Source organism: Macaca mulatta, chromosome 6, assembly GCF_049350105.2.
Source record: "Macaca mulatta isolate MMU2019108-1 chromosome 6, T2T-MMU8v2.0, whole genome shotgun sequence".
Taxonomy (NCBI): domain Eukaryota; kingdom Metazoa; phylum Chordata; class Mammalia; order Primates; family Cercopithecidae; genus Macaca; species Macaca mulatta.
The window spans coordinates 84,470,409-84,495,087 of NC_133411.1; the positions used below are offsets into that span (position 1 = coordinate 84,470,409).

The 24,679-nt window shown below is 34.2% G+C and overlaps 1 protein-coding gene across 3 annotated transcripts in view; it reads right to left on the reverse strand.

The window, feature by feature from the left end:
* AP3B1 (adaptor related protein complex 3 subunit beta 1) overlaps positions 1-24,679 on the reverse strand; it is a 298,620-nt gene that overhangs the window by 113,656 nt on the left and 160,285 nt on the right. For all 3 annotated transcript variants that reach the window (XM_028849534.2, XM_028849535.2, XM_028849539.2), the window contains exons 15-18: positions 19,705-19,881; positions 7,693-7,879; positions 6,600-6,730; positions 828-936 (exon numbers count right to left, since the gene is read on the reverse strand). In XM_028849534.2, coding sequence (XP_028705367.1) covers positions 828-936; positions 6,600-6,730; positions 7,693-7,879; positions 19,705-19,881 — 604 coding nt within the window. The remainder of the gene's footprint in view (positions 1-827; positions 937-6,599; positions 6,731-7,692; positions 7,880-19,704; positions 19,882-24,679) is intronic.

Here is a 24,679-nt window from a genome sequence, read left to right on the forward strand (position 1 = left end):
AGTTGGGTAGTAGATAACCAAGTAAGAGTGACAGGCCCTGGTTCTCCAAGGTATAAGATTTTAGAGAAAGTTGGGTATCACTTGGTCTTGGGGCAGACTTGCCTATTAGGTTAAGTGTTAATAAGAGCATCAGAAAGTGACTCCAATATAGTTTTCATTAGGCAAATCACTCACAGAATTTTAGCAATGAAGGGACTTTAAGAAATATTTAACTCTACCCCTTCATTTATCTGATATAGAGAAAAGTAGGTGCCTTCTTCAATTTGCATAGGTAAAACCCAGGGTTTCTAAATCCTTCCTATTCAGCATTCTTTTCACTGCATACAGTTACTCTCAATCTTTAGTTTGATTTTTTTATAGTATATAGAGACTTAATAATTTTAGCTTTATCTCTATAGAGGTTCACAGAAAGAGATGAGTATAAAATGAAAGAGAAAAAGACTCTTCAAGGTATAAAATAAACTTTACATTTTTATAAAAGAAAGTTACTTTTAAAGACTCCACTAAAAGTTTATCAAGTATAAAATCATGTTTTCCAATAGATATAATAGGCATTATGGTTTAGAATTCAGAAAAGTATGAGTTCCTGTTTCAGCTATACCAATGTATTAGCTATTGTCCAAGAGACATTGTAAAGTAAAAAGAGAATTTAGTAATTAAAAATTACCTTGAAAAGTAAACAGCGATATATAAATGAAAGGGATTATTTTGATAATACAAACTTCACTTAAAACCACCTGCTGAATATTATAGATTAGGCCTTGTTTCTGAGATATAGAATGTAATCTACTATGTAAAAATACATGCCAATAAATTATAAAACCCACCACTGTCACTGCTACTATCAGAAGAGTCCTCCTCTTCCTCAGATTCAGAATAAAACTTCTTAGCAGAATTCTCTTGTTTTGCTTTTCCCGCTGGGGTCCATTCTTTTGCCTGTTTAAACAAATAAAGTAAATATAAATGAATTCTCATTCAGAGATTTAGAGTTCTGGCAAACTTAATCATCAAGAACATAACCAAATTCAAAAGCAAGCTTATGGCCTCAACAGAGAATGCAACTGTTAGAAGTCCTGGCATTAAGGCTGATTTACTTTACTCCTAAATACAGCAGCACAAACTCTCACTCAGAGCCCCTATGTTAAACCAACAATCTTATTTCAAATATACAATCTTTAAAACTTTTGTGTTTGTTGGCCCACAGAAGATTTAAACAAAAGTAGTATATCCTAAAATAGGTGAGCAAAACTAGAAGCAGATACAGTAACAGCAATAACAAACACAAGTTCATAGCTTGACACTGAAGGAAAAGAGAGAAAAAAAAGAAAAAAAGAAAATTTAGTGTAGGCAATAAATTGCCCTGACCATCTCAACAGCCTAAATCCTGGAGTAATCCTTTACTTCTCTCTTTTTCTCATATTCTAAACACCTCAGCCATCAAGAAATACTACAGCTACCCTGGTCTGACCCATCGTTCTCTCCTAGACTATGCTTCTACTGCCCCTCCACCCTGCCCCCAGCAAACAAACTTTGCAAAACACAGCATCTAGAATGATTCTATTAAAACCTAAATCAGATCAAGCTCCTTTTTGGCCTGAAACCCTGCAGTGGCTCCTCATTTTACTCAGAGAAAAAGCCGAAGTCCCTACAACAGTCTGCATAGCCTGACCCAACCATCCTTTCATGACTGCCCCTCCATGACTGTCCCCCTGTCGCCTGCCTCTCTGACCTCTTGCTGCTCACCCTCTTGCCTGATATGCTCTGGCCATGCCTTACTGCTCCTCCAAATGTCCCAGGCATGCTCTCAGTTTAGGGCCTTCACCCTAGCTCTTGGCACTTCCAACACCATTCCCCGCCACGTTTTTTGTTGTGGTTGTTGTTGTTGTTGTTGTTTTTAATCACAGCATGTATTACTTTTTAACATACTATACAATCTACTTGTTTTTTTAACTGTTGGTCTATCCCTGGTAGAATGTAAGTTTCCGGAGAGGAGGGAACTTAAAATATTTTGGGCAATTTTTTTTTTTTTTTTTTTTGAGATGGAGTCTCACTTTGTTGCCCAGGCTGGAGTAGTGTCACGATCTCGGCGCACTGCAACCTCTGCCTCCCAGGTTTAAGTGACTGTCCTGCCTTAGCCTCCCAAGTAGCCGGGACCACAAGAACGTACCATCACGCCCAGTTAATTTTTATATTTTTAGTAGAGACGGGGTTTCACTATGTTGGCCAGGCTGGTCTTGAACTCCTGACCTCAGGTGATCTGCCTGCCTTGACCTCCCAAAGTGCTGGGATTATAGGCGTGAGCCACCACGCCCGGCCTATTATGTTCAATTTTAAGTGTGGCTGACACAATAAATACTAATTATATTTATTAGCCTCTTAAAGATTTCAATATTAAATTCAGAAATATGCTTAAGAAAAATATTGACTTTAGTGTTTACTAAATATTGTATTAGTAATATCATTTACTACTATGAGCCCCTTTAATCACTTCAATACAGTGTGTTAGTTTGCTTTTATAGTCACGGCCTTGATTCGTCAAGAAAAAATTAAATCATGCTTCATATATGATTTGTTAAAGAGCAGGGAAATGTATACTTCCGAAAAGATTAAAATAGTTGAGACTCATTTATTTATTGTATCTTTTAAGTTTTTACTATGTGCAAGTCTTTGCTAGAGTACATATTTCGTGGTAAAGGAATCTAGAGCATGACAGAATTTCTTATTCAAGAATGTTTCTCAGCACTGAATGTACAATAGAATCACCTAAGAATAGTTTTTAAATGTTAATAGAAACAATAAAAATATTAATACTGAAAAAAGAATACCTGGGTTCGCCTCTTGAAATTCTAATTTAATTAGTCTGGTGCACATGTCTGATCTAGTTGTGTTTTGTTTAAAAATCTCCATATGATTATAATGTGCAGCTACATTTAAAAGCCACTAGTCTAAGGCCAGGTGATGTGGCTCATGCCTGTACTCTCAGCACTTTGGGAGCTGAGGCAGCAGGATGGCTTGAGCCCAGGAGTTTGAGGCTGCAGTGAGCTATGATTGCACCACTGCACTCCAGCCTGGGTGACAGAGCAAAACCATGTCTCAAAATAAATAAATAAATAAATAAAAACAAATAAGAATAAAACCACTGATCTAGGGCTTAAGGTATGTTGCCTAAAAAGAGAAGCTTCAGTAACCTGGAAAATTACTAACAGGACAGTAACAGCATATTAATGAGTAAAAATTACTTGAATATATTTGAATAAGATGCTTATATAAGATCAGCAGTATGGCTTTCTTTTATATGTATTTAAAATGCTTCTGTCTACAAAGATAGTATTCTATAAACAAGCTCTCCTATTTTTGGTAAACTCTGAAGTCCGTATTTTTCTTAAATCCAAACATATTTCTCTGAGGTCTGATAAAAAGTTTCTCGGATTAATTTAATAACACTAAATCAACAATTTCAGAAAACCAGGCTGCTATGCTCAAATGTGCATTTTTTCTTGACATGGCCATGAACTCTATGGAGTTTCAGGTTTTAAAAGGCCAAAGGCAAACAATAAAAATAAATAAAAATGTGGTCCTTTATGACTAAAGGACCACATTATCATTCTAAGCAAAAGGAATAATAGAGAAAAGAAAAGAAGAGAACATAGATGCTAATTTGAAAGTTCCTATGAAGGATAAAATATTGACAGATTGTTTATAAAGCAAAATACTCTTCATATGCAGAAGGTGGTCTTTCTGTAAGTAGAAAAGAAAAGACTTTCTAGAACTAAGCAAATAAATTATTAACTAAGGATCTTCAAAACTTACTGGGATCATAATATAAATATATATTATATTCTATATCCTGGAAATGGTGGTGTGTAATTCAAAGTGACTTCTCCTGTCAATCTGACTAGGTTCCCTGTCGTTTTGATTAAAATATCAGATTATCTAAACCTAGGCCATTTTTCTTACTAAGTTATATTTCACAGTTACAAGACTTGACCCTGTAAGATCGCTTTACAGGAAAACTAGAATAACACAGTATATGATGTGCATGAAATACAGTGACATGACTTGGAAGGGAGATGAAGTAGAGTGAGAGACAAGAAAGATAATATGGACATTATTTTTTGTATTGTAGCTGCATTTAAAAATAAAACTATCTATATTATTTTTATACTTAACTGTGTCCCTCATAGTACAATTTTAAACCAATTGTCTCAGAGTCCAATAGATTGAAGTTGTTTTCTGCATCGCATCAACAGTGACAGTTTTATCAAACCATGTTCCATCAGTTATAATGATTCTCCGTAAGTTACCAATTATTAATTTCATAAATATAATCAGCAAAATGAAAAAAGAAATTAATTTGTCTCTGTTGAATTGGATAGGTGAAATGAACATAATATGTTATATTTAAGTACTGTCCCTATAAGGTAGTTAATGCTTAGAAAAGCACATGAAAATGGAAGAAGCCAGCCAACAAACCAATCTATCAGCCAATAAAGAATACTGCTGAGACCAAATTAAATTGCATAGCATTGCTATCAACTCTGAGAAGATAATGCTTTTTGGTGGGTGGGGGCAGCAAGGAGGCAGAGATAAGGCAGAAGTAGGGGAAGGATAAAAGGATGGCTCTACTTGGGCTAAAACATCATGTACCCCACAATGAAAAAGAAAAAAAAGAACCATAAAAACAACAAACAAGCTTAATAAGGAATTAGGAAAGAAAGTATGTCCGTAGGAAGAACCATAACAACACTCTCTTTATATTCTAATATCTGATAAAAAGTTGCACAATTAGGCTGGGCACGGTGGCTCACACCTGTAATCCCAGCACTTTGGTAAGCTGAGGTGGGCAGATCATTTGAGGTCAGGAGTTTGAGACCAGCCTGGCCAACATGGCGAAACCCCATCTCTACTAAATATACAAAAATTAGCCAAGCATGGTGGCATGTGCTTGTAATCTCAGCTACTTGGGAAGCTAAGGCAGGAGAATCACTTGAACCCAGGAGGTGGACGTTGCAGTGAGCCAAGATCAGGCCCCTGCACTCCAGCCTGGGTGACAGAGCAAGACTCTGTCTCAAAAAAAATAAATAAATAAAATAAAATAAAAATAAAAATTTTAAAATAATTGCATAAATAAGGCAACTCTTTTGAAGAGTACTTAAGAGTATGCAGATTTCAGTGAAAAATCAACAAACTTAGCTGCAAGGAGGGATAGACATGTAATTGCTTCTCATATTTTTACATATTTCTACTGTTACAAATTTTTGGCCGTCTCTAAGTACAGATCATTTGTCACAACATAAAAATAATGGTGCTAAGTACTAAGGATAATACAGATTTGCAAACAAGCTCAGGTTTATATCATATTACATAATAAAATACAGTAACAGCATGGACGATGAACTCGGACCTGGGTTGGAATATGGTTCTATCACTTACTAGCCATGTGAACTTAGGCAATTTACTTAAGTTCTCTAAGACTTGGCTTCCTTGTCTGCAAAGTGGGAATAACAATAACCATCACTTCCGATCAGAATTAGGTTTAAACAAGATAGTTTTTGTAAAACATTATCACCATACACAGTCAGGTTCCTAAATGGTGCTATTATTAATTCTGGCCATGCTTCAAAGCCAGGATAAGTTGGAGTGGTTAAGAGAAACATTATTTCTCAGAGGAATCAAATTACATGGCCATGATCATTATAGAAATTCTATTTATTAAAGTAATAAAGGTTTTCTTCCACTGTATACAGAAAAGTTAAGAGCAAGGAGGTTAACTCACTTTCCCACAGGAATTAGTAAAGAACTCCAGTTATCTGAATCCTAATTCAATGTATCTTTTCCACCACAAAAGTATCCAGAATATAATTCTTAACTGCTTTTTTTGTTAACTCCACATTTTAAAGTATTAAATATATTTTGCATAATTGCTACATACAACTAGAAGGCCTCTCTTCTTATTTTTCTTGTTTGTATGAAAAAGAAACAGATAATATTAGAAAAGAATGTTAATTATTTTATCTCAATGGCCAGCATTTTTTTTAAAGATTGATAAAAAGAGTATTTATATAGCAATTTTTTTATGAGAAAGCACCATATTATTCACTTTGTGACCTTGTCAAAGGACATTTTTGGTACACAATGCTCCCTATTTATGTTCAGGCTTCACTTAAAAATGGTTCGTCAGAAAATCTAGAAGAACACTTTGTGTGGTTTTTTCTGAAAGAGAACAGCAAAAATTATTCAGAAAGATATTGTCAGGAAGCTTACAAATATCTAAACAAAGTAGAAAAAACTTGATCTAATGAAACTAAATACCTTAAAAATTGCATCTACGCAGCTACAAACGCAATAGCACAAATGTGGGTGGTATTGATGCAGAGAATTCAGTTCTCTATTTCCTTGAAGAAAAGGAACAGTACATGTACAGTGGCATAGGAATACTATAATATTTAGCTGCTATAAAGGTAAGGTATATCTAACATATTACATTTAGAAATACTAGAACAATTTTCAACTCTCCAAAAAAGCTTTTATAGAAAACAATAGTTATCCCAGAGTCTTCCACTGCTTTAACAAAATTAATATCAGAAAGGTCCACTTACCAACTCTATTACTTCTACATTTCGAACTGATGGGTCGGGCGCCACCTCTGGCCAATTAGATAATTCCAGGTACCCAGTAGCTTTAATGTTGAGAGTATGAGATAAGGTGCCAAGCTGGAAATGATCTCTATCTATTAAAAATAGGGAAAAATATAAAATAAACAATATGAGCTGTATGTAACAGAGAACAATCATAATCAGAGCTCAAGGTAATTGGCATATTACCTCAAATGTCAAGGAATAAATATAAACCAGGAAGCTCTTCATAGGTCAAAAAACTGATTTCAGTCCATAGATTACAATAATCTCCCCCATAATGGTCAATAAAAAAGCTAATCAGTCAGTGTGTTTAGAGGTGTTGCTCTGAAATGTAGCTTCTCTAAAAATTACTTTACTGTGAATATTAAGAATGACAGCACAGTTAAACAATCCATATACATGTCTTGGCACAAACACATCCAGAATTTTAATAGTTTTTCTACAAAACTGAATTGCTTTTTATCGCTTGACAACATTAAATAAGAAACAATATGAAAACCAAGGTATATAATTATTTGATTCCAAGTGGAATGGCTACTTGTAAGGTGGTAAAATACTTAATTCGCCCTTTTAAAAAGCTGGGACACATAAGTCAACTTCCCTCTTTGAAAAACCAGTTTAAATATAAAGAGATATTTTTAATAAAATAATTCCTCCTAGCAAAACTGATATTAGCGTACACAGAATATTTACTTAATAACTTAATAAAAGGAATAATATTTCTTATAAAACTATTTAAAAGATAAATGAAGTCATTGTTTATAAGAATAACATGGTTTTCATCTATTGCCTAGTTTAAATGTTAGAATAAAGTCAGAATACTTAAAATTATTTAGGTAAATAAGGTCTACAAAAATATAAACTTTAATATAAAACTTGCTTTTGAGAACAGATGAGTAAAAAGCACATTGTTTTTATATATTTATATATGTGAATTTATATATGTGAATCATCTATATTTCCTAAGAGATAAATTTTAAGCACATTAGAAATGGTGACATCCTGTCATAATTTTTTAGATAACATATATTTTGTAGTTATATTCTGATAATACCTTTAAAAGGAGACTCAAGCAGTGGTGCAGGCTTTTGTGCTAGGAATATTTTTTTGGCATATTTACTTAAAGCTCCACTCTTTTCATTCGGAACAATAAGCTGCCTAATAAATCTTGTACGGTCTCTGATGTCGTAGTTTTGATCATACTTGCCGAGATTTAATATGTACTGGGTAAGCAATTTTGTCTGTTGGAAAAAAACAGATCAAGATGAGAATACAGTTATTTATGATTATTGATAACTCTGGATAAACATATTTAAAGAGGTAATAAAAATGAATGGTTATGTCAAACAAATGTTGTTCCGTAGGGAATATGCATTTCTAATGCTGCAAATGGAATTTTGAAGCCAAAGCACATGTCCTCTTCTGTACTGGGTAGGTGAATGCTGAGTATTGAGAAGCAGCCATGTGCTAGATTATTAAACTGCTGAAGTGGAAAGAAAGGCATCATTAAAAAAATAATCATATATGGCAAACCCGCTGAAGGGTCTACGTGAGAATAATGAATGTGGAAATACAACTAAAAACATGGCACTCAAAACTTAATCGGAAAAATATGCAGGACATCAAAACATCAGAGAGTATTAGGGGGCTGGCAAACTGCTTCTCCTGAGGTGTGTTTTATGAAGAGATACTGTCCCTGGCATAAGCAGTGTCTGCACTCTGACTGCACTCAGTTACTTTACCCTGAATTATGACCCATTAAAGCAGACACATGAATCACTGAACTGGATTACTGCAAATTATTTGCAGTGCATTTAGCTGTTACTTTTTCATAAAAGCAAGCTGCTGATGCCCTCTAAAAACTAGGATAAAAGACTTCTTCCATTTTTCCCCCATGCTGCTTATAGCCTCTAGTAATATTGGTCATTTATTTATTTATGTAAGGGAACAACTTATTATAGTAGCTTTTACACCATAATAAGACTTCCTAAGTCAATTTTTGAATGTACTACATTAACATATATTGAAATAATTTTAATAATAATTAAACCAAAGTTGAAATGTTAACAAAATAGGTTTGTATTTTAAACTACAGTTGTTTTATTGAAAAAGCATAGTTTTAACGAGGCTACATGTGTACAATTTTAACTATAAGCCAAATAGAATTCATAATACATGGGAAAAATAAACTGAGAAACACTAAATCATTTACATTAGATTAGAAGATTTTAAGCACATTAGAAGCAGATAAAAAATAAAATCAATCAAGTTAGGCAGACTAAAGACAATTCTAGAACAATAAGTCAAAGTACAGAAATGGTGTGGTAAACTCTTTTATGATAATTGCTTAAGATAATTGATTTGATAGAAAGCAACCTTATTTCAGTAGCAGGGTATTTAAAAGGGATTAACCTAGTTTTATTAAAGTAGAATTATAAAAAATACAAGTGAAAATGTTAATAGAGCTATTCTGAATTTGGGTACCAACAATTGCTATTCACTAATTGCTAGACCATGTTGGTTCAAGTACAGATAAGAAAATTTCTATGATTCATTTTTTAAAGACAATTAGCAAAATATTCACCAACTGAGGAATACAATTCAGAACCAGCTTAAAAGAAAATGTGGTACACTAAACTGTGTAATTAACTTGCTGGAAAAACCTGGGAAATCCACTTAATCATTAGTTTTCTCAAATGTGGAGTTAGAATTTACAACTTGGTTAACGATAAAGTCCATTCGAGTGCTGAGATTTTAAATCTGCAACTAAAACAAATCAAAGAGTCTCTTAACTGCAATGTTTTTCTGAGCTAGCAGAATGATACATTTGGCTTATACTTCTTATCCCCAAAATTAATTTTTAGGAAACTAAACATTTTCAATATGCTAACAATTTTGAAAATTAGGTAGGGCATTTAAAGTAATGAAAATTATATAATTAAAAAATTTTTATTGACTTTAAAATGTATTATATTGTAAGCTTATAAGTTTAATTAAAATGTATTTTCAAAAATAACATTCTTTCTAAAAGACAAAAAACATATTTGTGTGCAATGATACACTAAAATCATAAGCAGAATAATTATTCACCACACATGTACATACATTAATCAGTTTCTTCAGTGTATGTGTCTAGTAACAAGGCATTGATATTTCTCTGGAGAATACATTTTTATATGGCCTAAGTTTTTTTTTTTTTTAAATTGCAATCTTTTTCAAAATTAAATTCTGCAGTGAGTAATTATAAAATTGTTGACATTTTGAACTTACTCTTCTCTGTAGACCATATTTTTAATGGAAAAAATACCCTCTTTACAGTATTTCTGGACAACCATGTAATCTGAGGGAAAATTCTACTGAATCAAGAATAGTCCCAATCCTTATGTTAAAAACTGTAAATATTTCAAACCCAAATATTTAACTTTTCACCCATGTAGTCAACGAAAAGTTTTTAAAATATTGACAAAATTTCAAATAATTATTTTATTTATCCTTTTAAAAATATTTCATCAATTTAGATACTACAAAACCAACTGCCTTCTCAATTTCATTTCATTCTACACAATATAAATTTCTCTAATTAAAAAAAGGCGCTCCATCTAAAGAGTCTTTACGATAGGTGAGATAGTGTAAATGACAATCTCTTGATTAAATCTTGAGCTCTCACCATTTAACCTATTCATTTCTTCCCTTGCCTATACAGGGAAAACTTTCAAAGTCTTTCTGTTTGCAAGATTTGTTTCTAATAATTGCTATTTGCTAAAATTTTTCAAAAGGTAAAATTTTTTGGCATTTTCTAGTGACATTTTAAATAATCCAAACAATTTGTGAACCAAAACTTAAACAATATACAAAAGACACAATTATCAATAAAAAATGTTAAGCCAATATAATAAACTTAATTTACAAAGCGGTTCTTCACAAAACAATAGATCTAAAATTCTGTTGCTAATATGCATTAAAGACAGTGTGTATTGTTATGCTATAGAATGGTTCTTCAACATCAGTTTCATCACAAGAATTTTATAGTTCGGTCAAACTGTGTATACTATCAGTAAATTTGACAACTACGGTTTTATTTCAACTGACTGAATAAGCAGAGTTTGTTTGCATGCACAACAACCAATTCCCAAAACATTTCTCTTCCATAGTTTTCTTAATTTAATAAGAACATTGATTTTTACCATGACAACATCCTTTCATCAAAAACAATTTTATCTTCAATGTTGAGCTTTTTAATTTACAACAGCATTTGCAATATTTTTGACAGAATAAACCTCCAAAAGCTTTACTTTGTTCCCATTTGCAGCCCTGACCAAACAAATATACAAATGCATTGAATGAAAAAGTCTATTTTTGGAATTAACTGATTTTCTATTTGGAAACCAGCAGTGCTGGGCCTTTTTTCCACTAATGCAGCCAACACATTAACAGCTATTGTTTCATTTTTCATATGTGCATAAGAAAACATAGAATAAAAGTAAAAAACTAATTTTCAAAAAGTTATTTGATCTAAATGAGGTCATGTTTCACACAGAATTATATAAACATCTTCTGCACCTGTACATATTAAATTATCTTAATGCATAATCTTAAAATAACTACTAGCTTTTTAAATGGATGTTGATCCTTTGTAGCAGATTGTTGTGTCTTCTGGTTGTTGTGTGGTCAATGAGATCCCTAGCACTCTCATGGTGGTTGGTAAATGTCGACAAATATTTTATGCATGTTAAGTACTAAGTGGAAATTTAGCACTTCATTCTTTGTTAAATGTACACTTCCATTTTTAAAAATGTATTGCTGATGATTTTATAACAAGTTAAAAAAAGAACTGCCAAATAATAAAATAAGCTTTAGACCTACACTATACAATAAATGACAAAACTACTGTAGCAAGAGTGCTTTCACCACTCCCTTTAATGAGCTAGGGCAGAACTATTCAGTCTTTACTCCTGCACATATTTCACCTATAACCAACCTCTAACTTTCCATGTTTTCCTTTAATTTTACCCACTGGCAGCCTAGAGCTTCATGCATCTCATAGGCCATGGCAACACTTGCTGGTATATCAAGTTGCTAGCAAATGAAGCATTGTTAAATACTCATCTCCCCACCTGCAGCAAAGCAAAAGACAGCTTTTCCCACCTGCTTTGTCAGAGTATACTTCACTTATCAGCAGAAACCCTGCATGCTGTTCTAAAAGGAAGAAGTTAGTTATGTTACATCTAGAAAGAGTGGGAAAAAGATATAGTCTTTCAGATGTAAATGGCTCATGTATTAAAAAGAAATCTCTGTTCACTGCACTTGTGTCTTAACATGCCACTAGACAAAATTATGGCAGAAACTAGAAGACTTCAAAGCGGAGGTCTACAAATTAACTGTGCTATTTTAATGCAAATATTAGTGATATTACTTCATTAAAAATTTGGGACAAATCCTAAACTAGATGGCATGGAGACAACAGGCATAAATTAGATCTGTCCAGGGAAACTGGTAGGAAGAAAATAGACAACATTTAAGTAAACAATCATGACATTTTAATATCACTTTGAGGCTCAATCCAAAACCAGATGGGACATTAATTAAATAGTACTTTCAAATTTGTTGTATTCATAAATTACACAAGATAAGCAAAGACAATATAATGTACTATCAACAAAAATATTCAGTATCATATATACAGCTATTTATTAAATTTTGTTTTCAGACTAATTTTCCTGCTTAGATTTAAGGAACCATTATTGGTACCAACTAATGGCTAATGCTATCCAGATACAAATTATATCAATTACATTTTCTTCAGATTGACTCTAAGTCAATGTGACACAGGAAAAATGAATTTGAGGGACTGTTACCTAAAAATTAAGAAATTCATTATTACACGGTGAAACCCCATCACTACTAAAAACAGAAAAAATTAGCCGGGCATGGTGGCCATGCCCGGCGCCTGTAGTCCCAGCTACTTAGGAGGCTGAGGCAGGAGAATGGCGTGAATCCGGGAGGCGGAGCTTGCACTGGGCTGAGACTGCGCCACTGCACTCTAGCCTGGGCAACAGAGCGAGACTCAGTCTCAAAAAAAAAAAAAAAAAAAGAAATTCATTATTTAAAATACTCTGACAATAAACTGGTAAATATTTATTCAAAAAATAACTTTCTTCTAATAGATTGTAAGTCAATACAAATAACTAAAAAGGTCTCTTAAAATATAGTCTTAATATATATTTTACTGTTAATACTATAGTTCTAATAATATCTTTACTATTATACAAAAAGGACACAGACGTCTGCATTTGGCATAGTAAAGATTTATATTGGTTCTAAACTGTTGTTATTTTTTAGTGGGATGATACCAACAAATGTGTTTGGTAAATGAAGTAAACTCTACATGGAATTCTTAACTTATATCAGAGGCAAACCTAAAGCAGTACCGTTGTTCCATCTAACCAAGTTTCCTTTTTTCTCTTTTTTTGAGACGGAGTTTAGCTCTGGTTGCCCAGGCTGAAGTGCCATGCTGCAATCTGGGCTCACTGCAACCTCTGCCTACCGGGTTCAAGTAATTCTTCTGCCTCAGCCTCCCAAGTAGCTAGGATTACAGGCATGTGCCACCATGCTTTGGCTATTTTTTTTGTATTTTTAGTAGAGATGGGGTTTCACCACGTTGGTCAGGCTGGTCTCAAACTCCTGACCTCAGATGATCTGCCCATCTTGGCCTCCCAAAGTGCTGGGATTACAGGCCCGGCCCTAATAAGTTTCTTAATTTCATGACTAAACAGGATTCTTTATGTGAATTGGGATGGAATTTCTGAATTTAATAGTATCCACTTTTTTGTCAACTTGAAAAGTTTTCTGTAAGGTCTTCCTTTCTATGTTATATTTACTTGAATTTTTCAATGCCAAGAAAACATATCAAAGAAAGGGCAGAGGTGTCACTGCAGAGTGTCCAAGTCTCCTTTTGCTAAATCACATTAAAGAGGCTTTGGGGGAAGGAGATTTCTCTAAAGACCTGAATCACAGGGCAAAAGAGAATCTGCTTTTAAATTTAGGAGGAATCCCTAAAACATTAGTGTGATTTACAAAATCTCTCACTAAGAATAAAAAATAACTCAAGGAAGCACTTTCTTTTTTTAATAGCAGAAAAGTAGAAACTTAATTGTCTGACAGACTGAGATAGTAATTAAATTATATCTACATATATCCATATTTCGAAAACATGATTTAAGCAAAAAAAGTTGCAAATGTATACATAAAGTAGAATATCTACTTACGTAAAATTTGAAAACCCACAAAAACAATTATACATTGCTTATGGATACATATTCATATAATAAAAATGTAAAACATGGATGATTGAATGAAACATACCAACAAGGTGGCAGTGGTTACCAACGGGGAAGAAAGGAAGGTATGAACAGAAGCTTGAGGTTCTAGTTCTATACATCTTACAATCAATCAATCAATCAAGGCAAATGTGAATATCAACTTAATCCTAGTGGTAGATATACACATATGTATTTATGCTATTAGGTACTTTTCCATAGGTTTGCAATATTTCCTAACCAAAAATAAAAATGAGCTAAGAAAAACATTAACTTATGGCACTTATCCCTGCATTTCAAAGATGACACACTATTAGACAGAGTTTAAAAACAAAAGCATCTTTTATTCATTAACTTTTAAATTGTTATTAATCAGTTTAATTAAATCCTACCTTTCTTCCTCAAACTTCGGTAGACTATTTCAATGAAGTCATGCTAAATCTTTATACTGCCTTAACAGCTCTAGATTTCAGCAACTTCAACTGGTTTCAGTCCTTCAACTTTTTCCCCACATAAAAGTGAAATTACTCCTCTGTGAGGAGTAATTTCTCAGTGTTTTCTACTCTTTATATTTATTTATATTTATTTCTAACCATTTTTTTCTTCACAAACTAAAAAAAAAAAAAAAAAAAAAGAGGGGCGGGGGGATTTCAGCATCTTACTTAGAAAATCTCAGTAGGATAAACCGAAATCAGTGGTTTTATCCTAATAAGAATACAGTTTTTCTCAGTAACTAGTTTCTTTACTGTAAATCATCATATTCCCTAAGAAGAATACAGCAGTTACTTGCGAGGGTTACAAAAGAAGCATAACTAAAATGAACTAGGCACTATTATGTGCAAGGAAATCTAAACATTTTACATGAACTGTTTCATGTTATCCTCATAATAACTTTGTGAGGTAGGTACAGTCAGTTCTGCTCTAATGCTTGTTTTGAAAATGTGCATTTGTTCCAACTCAGTTGGCATATTAGGGAACAATTTGGGCATAACATGAATTTTGTGGTGATTTCTTCTGCAAGAAACACTAGGTGAAGCCATAAAAATGCACCCAGCTAAACAGAGACGTGTAGGAATACACAAAACATACATACTTCAAACAAGTACTTCAGAGGTTAACATCTACAAGTGTTATGTGCCATATTCATGCTCTTTAGGAGGTACAACTTTCCATCCAATTTCAGATTAACCCTCTTTCTACCACTTAGCAAGTATAATATTTATTCCATAAGCAAACCTCAAGTCTTTTTAAATATAAAGAGCAGTATCATTGTAGTATTTATTTGTTAACCATTTAACACATGTAAAATTGTACTCTTGTTTTCTTTTTAGGTTCCTTTCTAAAAAATATGTCATCAATACAGTTTTTGAGTGTTGCGACTCTAACTCCACTTTTCTAATAATCCCTATGGTTTTTATTGTGTGATTTTGTATAGCACAATGATTTTAGGAGCATACATGTTGCAATATAGCAAAATTGACTATATTATAATAATTCCCATTTTACAGATGAGAAAATGAAATCTTGGATAGGTTATATGATTTGTCCAAAATCATTTAGTAAGTAGCACAACATGGTTTGAATCCAGAGAGTCTATTTACCATATGCAACCACTACCACCATCCATCTCTAGAATTTTTCATCTTCCCAAACTCTGTACTCATTAAATAATAACTCCCCATCCTGGTTCTTCTTATGTTGAGTAATTTTGGATATACAAGATACATTTGGACATTAAGAATACTATGTATTTTAGAGACTCTAGACATTATGTTAAACTATTTGAATGAGTACAGGATTTTCATTTGTTTCAGCAGGTAATTAACTTGGTTGGGGTTCAAGGTACAAACTCTGTCTCTTGGGTACACCTCAAATTTCAGCTTGGTTCTTTAATTCCTAGCTGTGTTTCTCTGAATCCACCCTGCACAAGTGTAGTTCAGACACCAGCCGAAAACTTACGTACAATTACTCCCAGATTTTGAGATTACCCCACACTGGCTCTCTCCTTTCTACTATTTTTCCTTAAGTTTCCAATGTCTGTAGCTTTCCTGAACTCTCTTCTCTACTCCCTCAAGCCAGAAGGACTTTGCATTTCCTTTTGGAGGTCTAGCCACTGTGCACAGTGCCAACTGCAGACTGTCCTCAGGATAAAAGCCATAAAAACAGGGAAAATAACTGTGTGCCATTTCCTTCTTCTAAGTATGAATTCCTCTCCAGATTCTCTTGCTTTTCTTTACTATTCTGTGTCTTCAGAAAGTCATTTGTTTCTTGTATTTTTCTGGAGTTTACAGCTGTTTTCTATGGTAGGGACAGTCTACAATATACTGAAAACAGACTGCTAATTTTTAAATTATTTTTTATATTAGGTCAAAAATATTTTGAGGTAGATAAAGAAGTTTGTTATTTGATTATTCTTCGAACATACAAATAAATGCAATATGCTAAGTCTTATAAAAATCAACTTAGACATTCTCTATAACCCTAAATAATTCAATAAAAATTATAGAAATGTTCACTGAAGTATTTAGGCCACTGGGAATTCAGATCTACAAATAAATATCAAGACTTCATGGCAAATCAGCTCCTCATCACTGTAGCCGACTCTCCCTATCTTACTTTTAAAGATGGCTAAAATAAGTAAGTAGAGAAAACAATTTTTAATATTTCAGTCAAAACAATTATTTCAGTCTGTCTTATATCTAATGGATTACACAATTTTTAAAAATTCTGTCAAGTTGATGGTGCTTAAAATCGTTCTTTAAAACCAATTTTCAGGCTGGGTGCAGTGGCTCACGACTGTAATTCCAGCACTTTGGGACGCCGAGGCAGGAGGATCACTTGAGGTCAGGAGTTCGAGACCAGCCTGGCCAACATGGTGAAACCCCATCTTTACTAAAAATACAAAAAAAAAAAAAAAATTAGCCAGGTGTGGTGGCAGGCAACCATAATCCCAGCTACTCAGGGGGCTGAGGCAGGAGAATTGCTTGAACCCGGGAGGCAGAGGTTGCACTGAATCAAGATCACGCCACTGTATTCCAGCCTGGGTGACCAAGGGAGACTGTCTTCAAAACAAAACAACTAATTTTCAGTTATTAATTATCTCAATCTCCTCTTCTTGAGAAATGAGAAATATTCAAAAACAGAGTTCAACTCTTCAAGACACTATTAATCTATTTTCATATTTAATCACTTAAAAACAATGAGCTACATAAAAATTTGTGATTTTTAAAAAATCACTGTGTTTTCACCACTGGGTGGTGAAGCCTATTGTAGTTTTCTAGAAGTATCATTCTAAAATATAAAATATCACGTCTGTAATCCCAGCACTTTGGGAAGCTGAGGTGGGCAGATCACTTGAGGTCAGGAGTTTGAGATCAGCCTGGCCAACATGGCAAAACCCGTCTCTACTAAAAATACAGAATTAGCCAGGCATGGTGACACATGCCTGTAATCCCAGCTACTCAGGAGGCTGAGACATGAGAATTGCTTGAACCTGGGAGGCGGAGGTTGAAGTGAGCCAAGATCACGCCACTGAACTCCAGACTGTGTGATAGAGGGAAACTTTCTCAAAAACAAAACAAAAAAACACTTCAGAAACTGAGCTCCAAAACTGCCATTAATAAAACAGGTCAAGAAAAAAAAAAAAAAAAAAAAAAAAAAACCTGAGTACAAACTAGTTGTCTTCAAATTCACTGAATAAAAAGACATGAAACACGCTCTACAGTATCTAAATAAACAGTACTACATTTCATTATTGGTTATTCACAGTTACAAAGAAAAGGGCCAAAGAAAGAAGCTTTACTTAGTTTAAGTCTTGACTGACATTCAATTTTGGTATTACTTTAACAATAATACATAAGCTACATACATTTAGAGTGGCCAAACAAGACAGAAAAAAATCCCAATAGTCTAGGTATTATATAAACCTTCGCCATACCACAGGAATTTAGTGACTACCACGGAGTTCCAGGCTAAAAATCCCTCTATTTTATCAAGAAACATGAAACTCAACAGCAAACATAGGTCTTTCTTTACTCAGTTTTTAGAAAGTATCTCAATGTATGAAGAAATCTACAGACACTTGGAAAGGATTAACTGATTCCTTTTAAAGATGACTTAAAATTTAAAGACAAAATCTAAATCATGGAAATATGCTCCATTATTTGCAATTATCTGGTTACAAATCTTATAGATGAATCAGCAAAAGCTGTAATAATATAACTCATACCACGATTAGGGATGAAGATAATCCCAAACCATATAGAAATGAATCTGAGGAATCGACCTGAGGATTCTGAAAGGCAAACATTAGCTTACTAGAAAATAAGTGTGGTCTATGGGGAAGCAGGAAAGGCAGACAGAGGGAGACACATATAGAGAGATACACAGCAAATACAAAAAGAGAGAAACAAACAGAGATGGAAGAGAAAGGAGAGAATGACAAACACACTGGACTGTAGTACAGGGGCGGGGCACTGAAGGGATGAAGGATGTCAGAGAGATATCTAGGCAGAGGGAGTTTTGGGGAAGGGGACAAATACAAAGACAGAGAGGGATGTGGAGGAAAAAAATCACAAAGGCAAAAGTAAGAGTCAGAGAAAAAGTGAAAATTAGAGAAAAATAGATAGGACACAGAGCATAAATCTTCCCAAGAAGCCTAGCTGCAAATGAGCAAGAATCTTTTTTCAATTATACTAAACAGGTAAGTCCACTCACAGAGAATAGCAATTCAGATATATGAAAAGTCCCTATTTCATACATGGAAGCAAAAATGATCCCTCTTATTAACAGCTGCTCAAAAAGTCAATGGACTTAAAAAATGAATATTCTAAATTGCAAATCTGGTAAATTATACTACTATTAAAAGTGGTCTCCCTTTCCTCTGCAGGACCAGGTCCATACTACTTCGAGCATACAAGCCACTCCATGTGTTCAAACTGCAAAATGTCTTTGTCCATTTGGACTACTTTAGAAAATACCATAAACTGGGAAGCCTATTAATAATATAATTAATAATAGAAATTTATTTCTCACAGTTCTGGAGGCTGGGAAATTCAAGATCAAGGTACCCACAGTTCGGGTGTCTAGTGAGCACCCATTTTCTAATTCGCAGATGGCACCTTCTGGCTGTGTCCTCACATGGCAGAAGCGGCAAGCGAGCTCTCAGGGATCTCTTTAATAAGATCACAAAGTTCATATATAAGGGCTCCAGCCTCATGACCTAATCACCTCCCAAAGGCCCTACCTCCTAATACCATCACATGGGTGATCAGGTTTCACCACATGAACTTTGGGGGATATAAACTCTCAGACCATTGCACCTGCCATTCTGGACTCACCTTTAAAAAATTTCCCAGAAACACCAAGCTATTTCTTGACTCTGACCCTGTGCTTTCCTCTTTCTGTACAGTAAATCACTCCTTATAAGCCCTTACTGAGTTTCATCCTTTATAAAATTTTCTCTGACCTCGCATCTACTTCAGACTTTCAGTAATTCCTCTAGAATTCCATTGTATGTCAATACTTCTGCTACAGCATTACCACACACTATTTCCTTTTTTAATGTCTTCTCTCCTACTAGACTAGAATGTCATCTCTTTGCACTAGTATCATCTAACATAGAACGTGAAACAAACAGGCACCTGGGAATTGTTGAATGGTCAGACTAATGAAGGTACAGCCCTCCGCTGTTTGATCAGAGTGAAGAGGAAAGTACGTATTAGATAGATTGACTAACGTTTGCCTCTCACCTGTTTGGAGTTGGTTAAATACAATTTTGCTCCCAGATTTAATATCTGCAGTTTTACCAGATCATCTTCACTAGTGAAGCTTTTAGCCATCTTCCTCAAAACATCAGGGGCAATTTTAGGAACTCGTTCACAGTTTTCTCCAATTAGCCAAAGAATACTTGCTCTAGCAACAGGAACCTAATATGAGAAGCAGATTACATAGTTAGAAGTAAGTTAATCATACTCTAATATTAACATAGAAAAGGTTTTAACTATTAAAAATGTTTTACAACTATTAATTCATCTAATGTATATCTAGGAATTATTCCTGTATTTATGAATTTTCCTCAGATAAACACATAGGAAATCTCATTAAAATTGATTTTGAAGAGAGTATCTTAGAAAATATCCATAGAGCAAAAACCAATGGTCTAGAATCTAGATTCTATCAAAGACGAACAAATTCTGGAAGCAAGTCTGTCTGCCCATACCTATTTGTTTCTCCATGATCTGTTGCTGCTTTTGTGCTACAATGGCAGAAATAGTTACAATGAAGACCATAAGGTCCTCAAAGCCAAAAATATTGAGTGTCTAGCAATTTATAGAAATGGTTTGCTGACCCCTGCTCTAGAGCAGCAGTTCCCAAACCCCAATGCCCATAAAAATCATCCAGGGTTCTTATTAAAAAGACAGGTTCCTGGGATCAGCTCCAAAATAGTATTTCTGTGGTGGGGCCCAGATAGCTATGTTTTAATTTAAAAAGCACCACAGATGATTCCTGAGACAGGTGGTCCACAAAGCCCATTTGAGAACCCATAGATAATACAGAAAAAGAAACAGATCAATTAAGTACTGTGATTCCAAATCAAAACTGTTTTTGCTCTTTATGTATAAGCATCTACAACACTGAAAATATATCAAACCGATAAGATCATCAAGGTCTGCTTATAAAATCATAAATCCTTGTCGATTATTTGGTCAACAAAAGAAATAGGGATAAATTTGTCCAATATTGCATTTTGGCATTATATTTTTAAATAAAGTACATTTCAATATAATTTATCTTCTTAAAAGTCGCTGCTTTGTGACAAATTGGAAACCTTCCATCAGTACCATTAAGACCAACAATTTAGAGTATGCAAATTAGTTTTATTACTATTTGCTTATTTGTATCCTCCCCTATTCCAAAAGGAATTTGAGATGGTGTGTAAATTAATTTCAGTGAACATTTTCACCTCACACAGAAAATTTGTTTTTTATAATAAGTGAAAAGGCTGACAGCTATCATTAAAAGACGGCATCAAGAGGAAAGATAACGTTCTTTTTATAAAGTCCTTTTACAATTTTGCAAAGTCCTAATATTTTCTGTAGTTTCATGGTTATACACAGTATGACTGTCAAAGAAAAAAGTGAGAATAAGGACCTTTCCATAGCCAAAATTTTATCACAATATTTACCATTGCAAAATTTTTCAAAACACCCACATTATGAAATTACATAAAAATATTAAGTTACAATATTGAGTCCTTCGCTAGAATCAGAACGAGATGATCAAAAAAGCTTTTAAATAAAAAGGTATATATTTTAAAATAACAGCACATCTTTACATTATTATTTAGCCTAAGTTGGGTGAGACAGAAGAAATCCATACACTTATGCAATTAACAAAAGGTCTAAGTGCTAATACAAATCTATTCATACAGTGTGATAAAACTGATGCCCTTACTGTACACTGATTTCTGGAAAGAAAAGAGGTTATTTCTGATGTTCCAAAGGTTACACTGCATTAAGACTTTACTCCCAATCTATTATTTTAAATTGGGCTAAAGAATAGTAATTGAGTGGTACATTAAATTTTCCAGTATAGAGCAATTCAAGTTGCCTGCCATAATGAAAGGTAGTTCTAAATAAGAATATATGTGCAACTTCAGATTTCAGTTATGCTAGATTTATTTTTCTTAAATATTTTATTATATATTGCTAGTATAAAAATCAGAATTCTACGACATATCATAATCTATTACCCCATTTTAAGTAATTTTCTTCTGGTAATGGTCTTTTGCAATTAAAAAGACAATCCCCAAAACAAGTAATGTTTAAAGAGATTGTTTATATTCATGAATACACTAAAATTAAAATAAAAATATTGGAATACTGTAAACCCTCATAATACATATATTTAAAATACAACTCTTTGAAAAAATTAAAAAACAATAAATCATAATGCTCACAAATAAAAATCTCAAGGTGGTGGTAAGAATAAGATTTGTAATTTTCTAGAACTAAACTAATAAAAACCCCAACTAAAAAATTTTAAAACTTAGAAAACTTCACCACAAGAAACAATATCAATATAAATATACTATAAATATACTTATACCAAACTTTTGGTGATGGCATTTTATTACAAAGCTTAGGAAACTGACAAAGAACATTTTTGAGCAGGTGGATGGGATCAGAATACTAAGATTTTTGGATTCCAGCTTTCCTTTTCTCTTCCCATTAAGCAACAGGACTCTCATTTATACACCATTGATACTATGAATTCACAGCCACTACTTTCAAAGATTTGAAGCAACGGAAAAAAAGGCAAGTAAGAAAATTAGTCACTTTCTAGAGGCTGGGCACAGTGGATCACGCCTATAATCCCGGCACTTTGGGAGGCTGAGGCGGGTGGATCACTTGAGGTCAGGAGTTCAAGACCAGCCTGGCCAATATGGTGACACCCTGTCTCTACTAAAGATACAAAATTAGCCTGGCATGCACCTGTAATTCCAGCTACTTGGGAGGCTGAGGTATGAGAATCGCTTGAACTCAGGAGGCGGAGGTTGCAGTAAGCTAAGATCGTGCCACTGCACTCCAGCCTACGTGATGGAGTGAGACTGTCTCAAAAAAAAGAAAAGTAAATTAGTCACTTTTGGTTCCCCATGGTCTTTTTAACCATAAAATAAATAGGAACATTGAAATAAAACCAAACTAATAATACACACACAGACACAGACACAGGCACAGACACACACACAGTCATACATATGATATAATACTTTCATTATGAAGCTCTGCTTTTCACTATTCTCAAAGACAAACTGGATTTTAAATGACTTTGCCTGATTCTTTATTCTAAATGCCCTGAGAAAGTGATTAAATGCACTTTTCAAACCTTGTACTAGAAGGCAGTTTCCACGGCCACCGCAACCCATTAATTTGCCTGCAAAAACAAATAATGATTCCTAGCCCACCACAGCAGTTATAGAAAGACATCTAGAAAGATTTTACAGATCACTCTATAAGCAGTTCAATTTAAAAGCTATTGTGTTTCAACACCAGCCCACTGCACAGTGCAACAGTCTAAAGTAAACCCTACAAAAACATCAATTTCATTTATTTAAATTTGTCAAAGGCAAAATCAGTAGATATCTAAGCAAACTGCATACCAACAGCAAATCAGATCTAATACTCTGTATCTGGACTCAATATGCATTAAAGCCTAAGCCTGAATTACAATGGGGTGTCAGAGAAAGGGTGGGTAACTTGTGAAATGGCAGGCATCCTGTGAGGCATCTGGGCAAGGAAAATACAAAGTGCTATTTCAATATTACTCAGTAGTTTTTACAGAAGACATGAAATCTCATCTGTCCCATTAAACATTATGTGAAATCCTGTTAGAGCAATCCACAGGTAGCATTGGTTGTTTTGTGGTTGTCGTTGTTGTTGTTTTTTGAGACAGGGTCTTGCTCTGTCATCCAGGCTGGAGTGTGGTGGTGCAATCATGGCTCACTGCAACCCCAAACTCCTGGGCTCAAGCAATCCTCTCGCCTCAGCCTTCCAAAGTGCTGGGATTACACGCATAAGCCACCACGTCCAGTTGAGAGTATGCATTTTATTCTAGAAGCACTCCAAAACCAGTATTTATCATAAACGAAGGAAACTCCAAAGGACAGAATACTCACAATCAGAACATATAAGTTGACTGTATTACAGACATAAATCTATTTGATTTGACCGAATTCAAAATGTAAAATACATTCAAACTTTAGTTTTTATATTTTCAATAACTAAATAACCAATGAAAACAAAGTCCTGAATATGATAAAATCTGTGTTCTCTTTTTAAAACAAATTATATAGCTAATATCTATTGAGCTCTTACCATGTGCCATGCACTCTTTTTGAGAGCTTTACATATTTTCTCGGTCATTCATCACCAAAACTCTATGAAGTATGCTCTACCATGATCTGCACTAGATACATAAGGAAACTAGGGTAACAAAGGGGTTAAGAAACTTGCCCACATCCCACAGCTGGTTAGTGGTGGAACTAGGATCAGAACTCCAAATCTGAATCCAAAATTCACACTGGATCACTGGGCAGCGACAAAATGAGTGTGGTAAACTAGGAAGAATACTGGCCAGCAAGCTATTGAGACCGGATCTGATCCCACACTGATGGTGTATATCAAGGAGGCAAATAACTTCACCTCATTGGGGTCACATTTACTTATTAATCAGATGAAGGATTATTCCTTCATCCTCTGTTTGTCTGCCACATTGTGCAATGGCTCCTTAGTGCCTCCTGCCATTTCCCCAAGAGCCAGATTTTCAGGGCAGATCCAGGCCATTTTCTTGCCTGTTCCCACACCCATGTGTAGTGGGACATTTTCTCACTTCTTTCACCTCTTCTTTTAAGGATAGGTAATGTGGCCAGGTGGGAAGAGGTCTTGCTATCACTTCTGTTCTCTCTCCTTCCAGAGGAAAGATGGACCCAGGATTCTGCCTTAATAAAGTGGCTCAGGCACTGAGGGAAAACATGCTCATTATTGACCCCTTGTCCTTAGACATTGGACAGATTGGCTTTTCCTAAAATTGCAGTGTTTTAGAATGACATTTCTGGGTTTGAGGGTGAAATAGGTAGAGATTCAGGAGGATAGAGGTCTCATTTAAGGCTCTTATTTTAAGGCTCACATTTTAGAATCGCTTGCCTACGTTTAGGAGTTATCA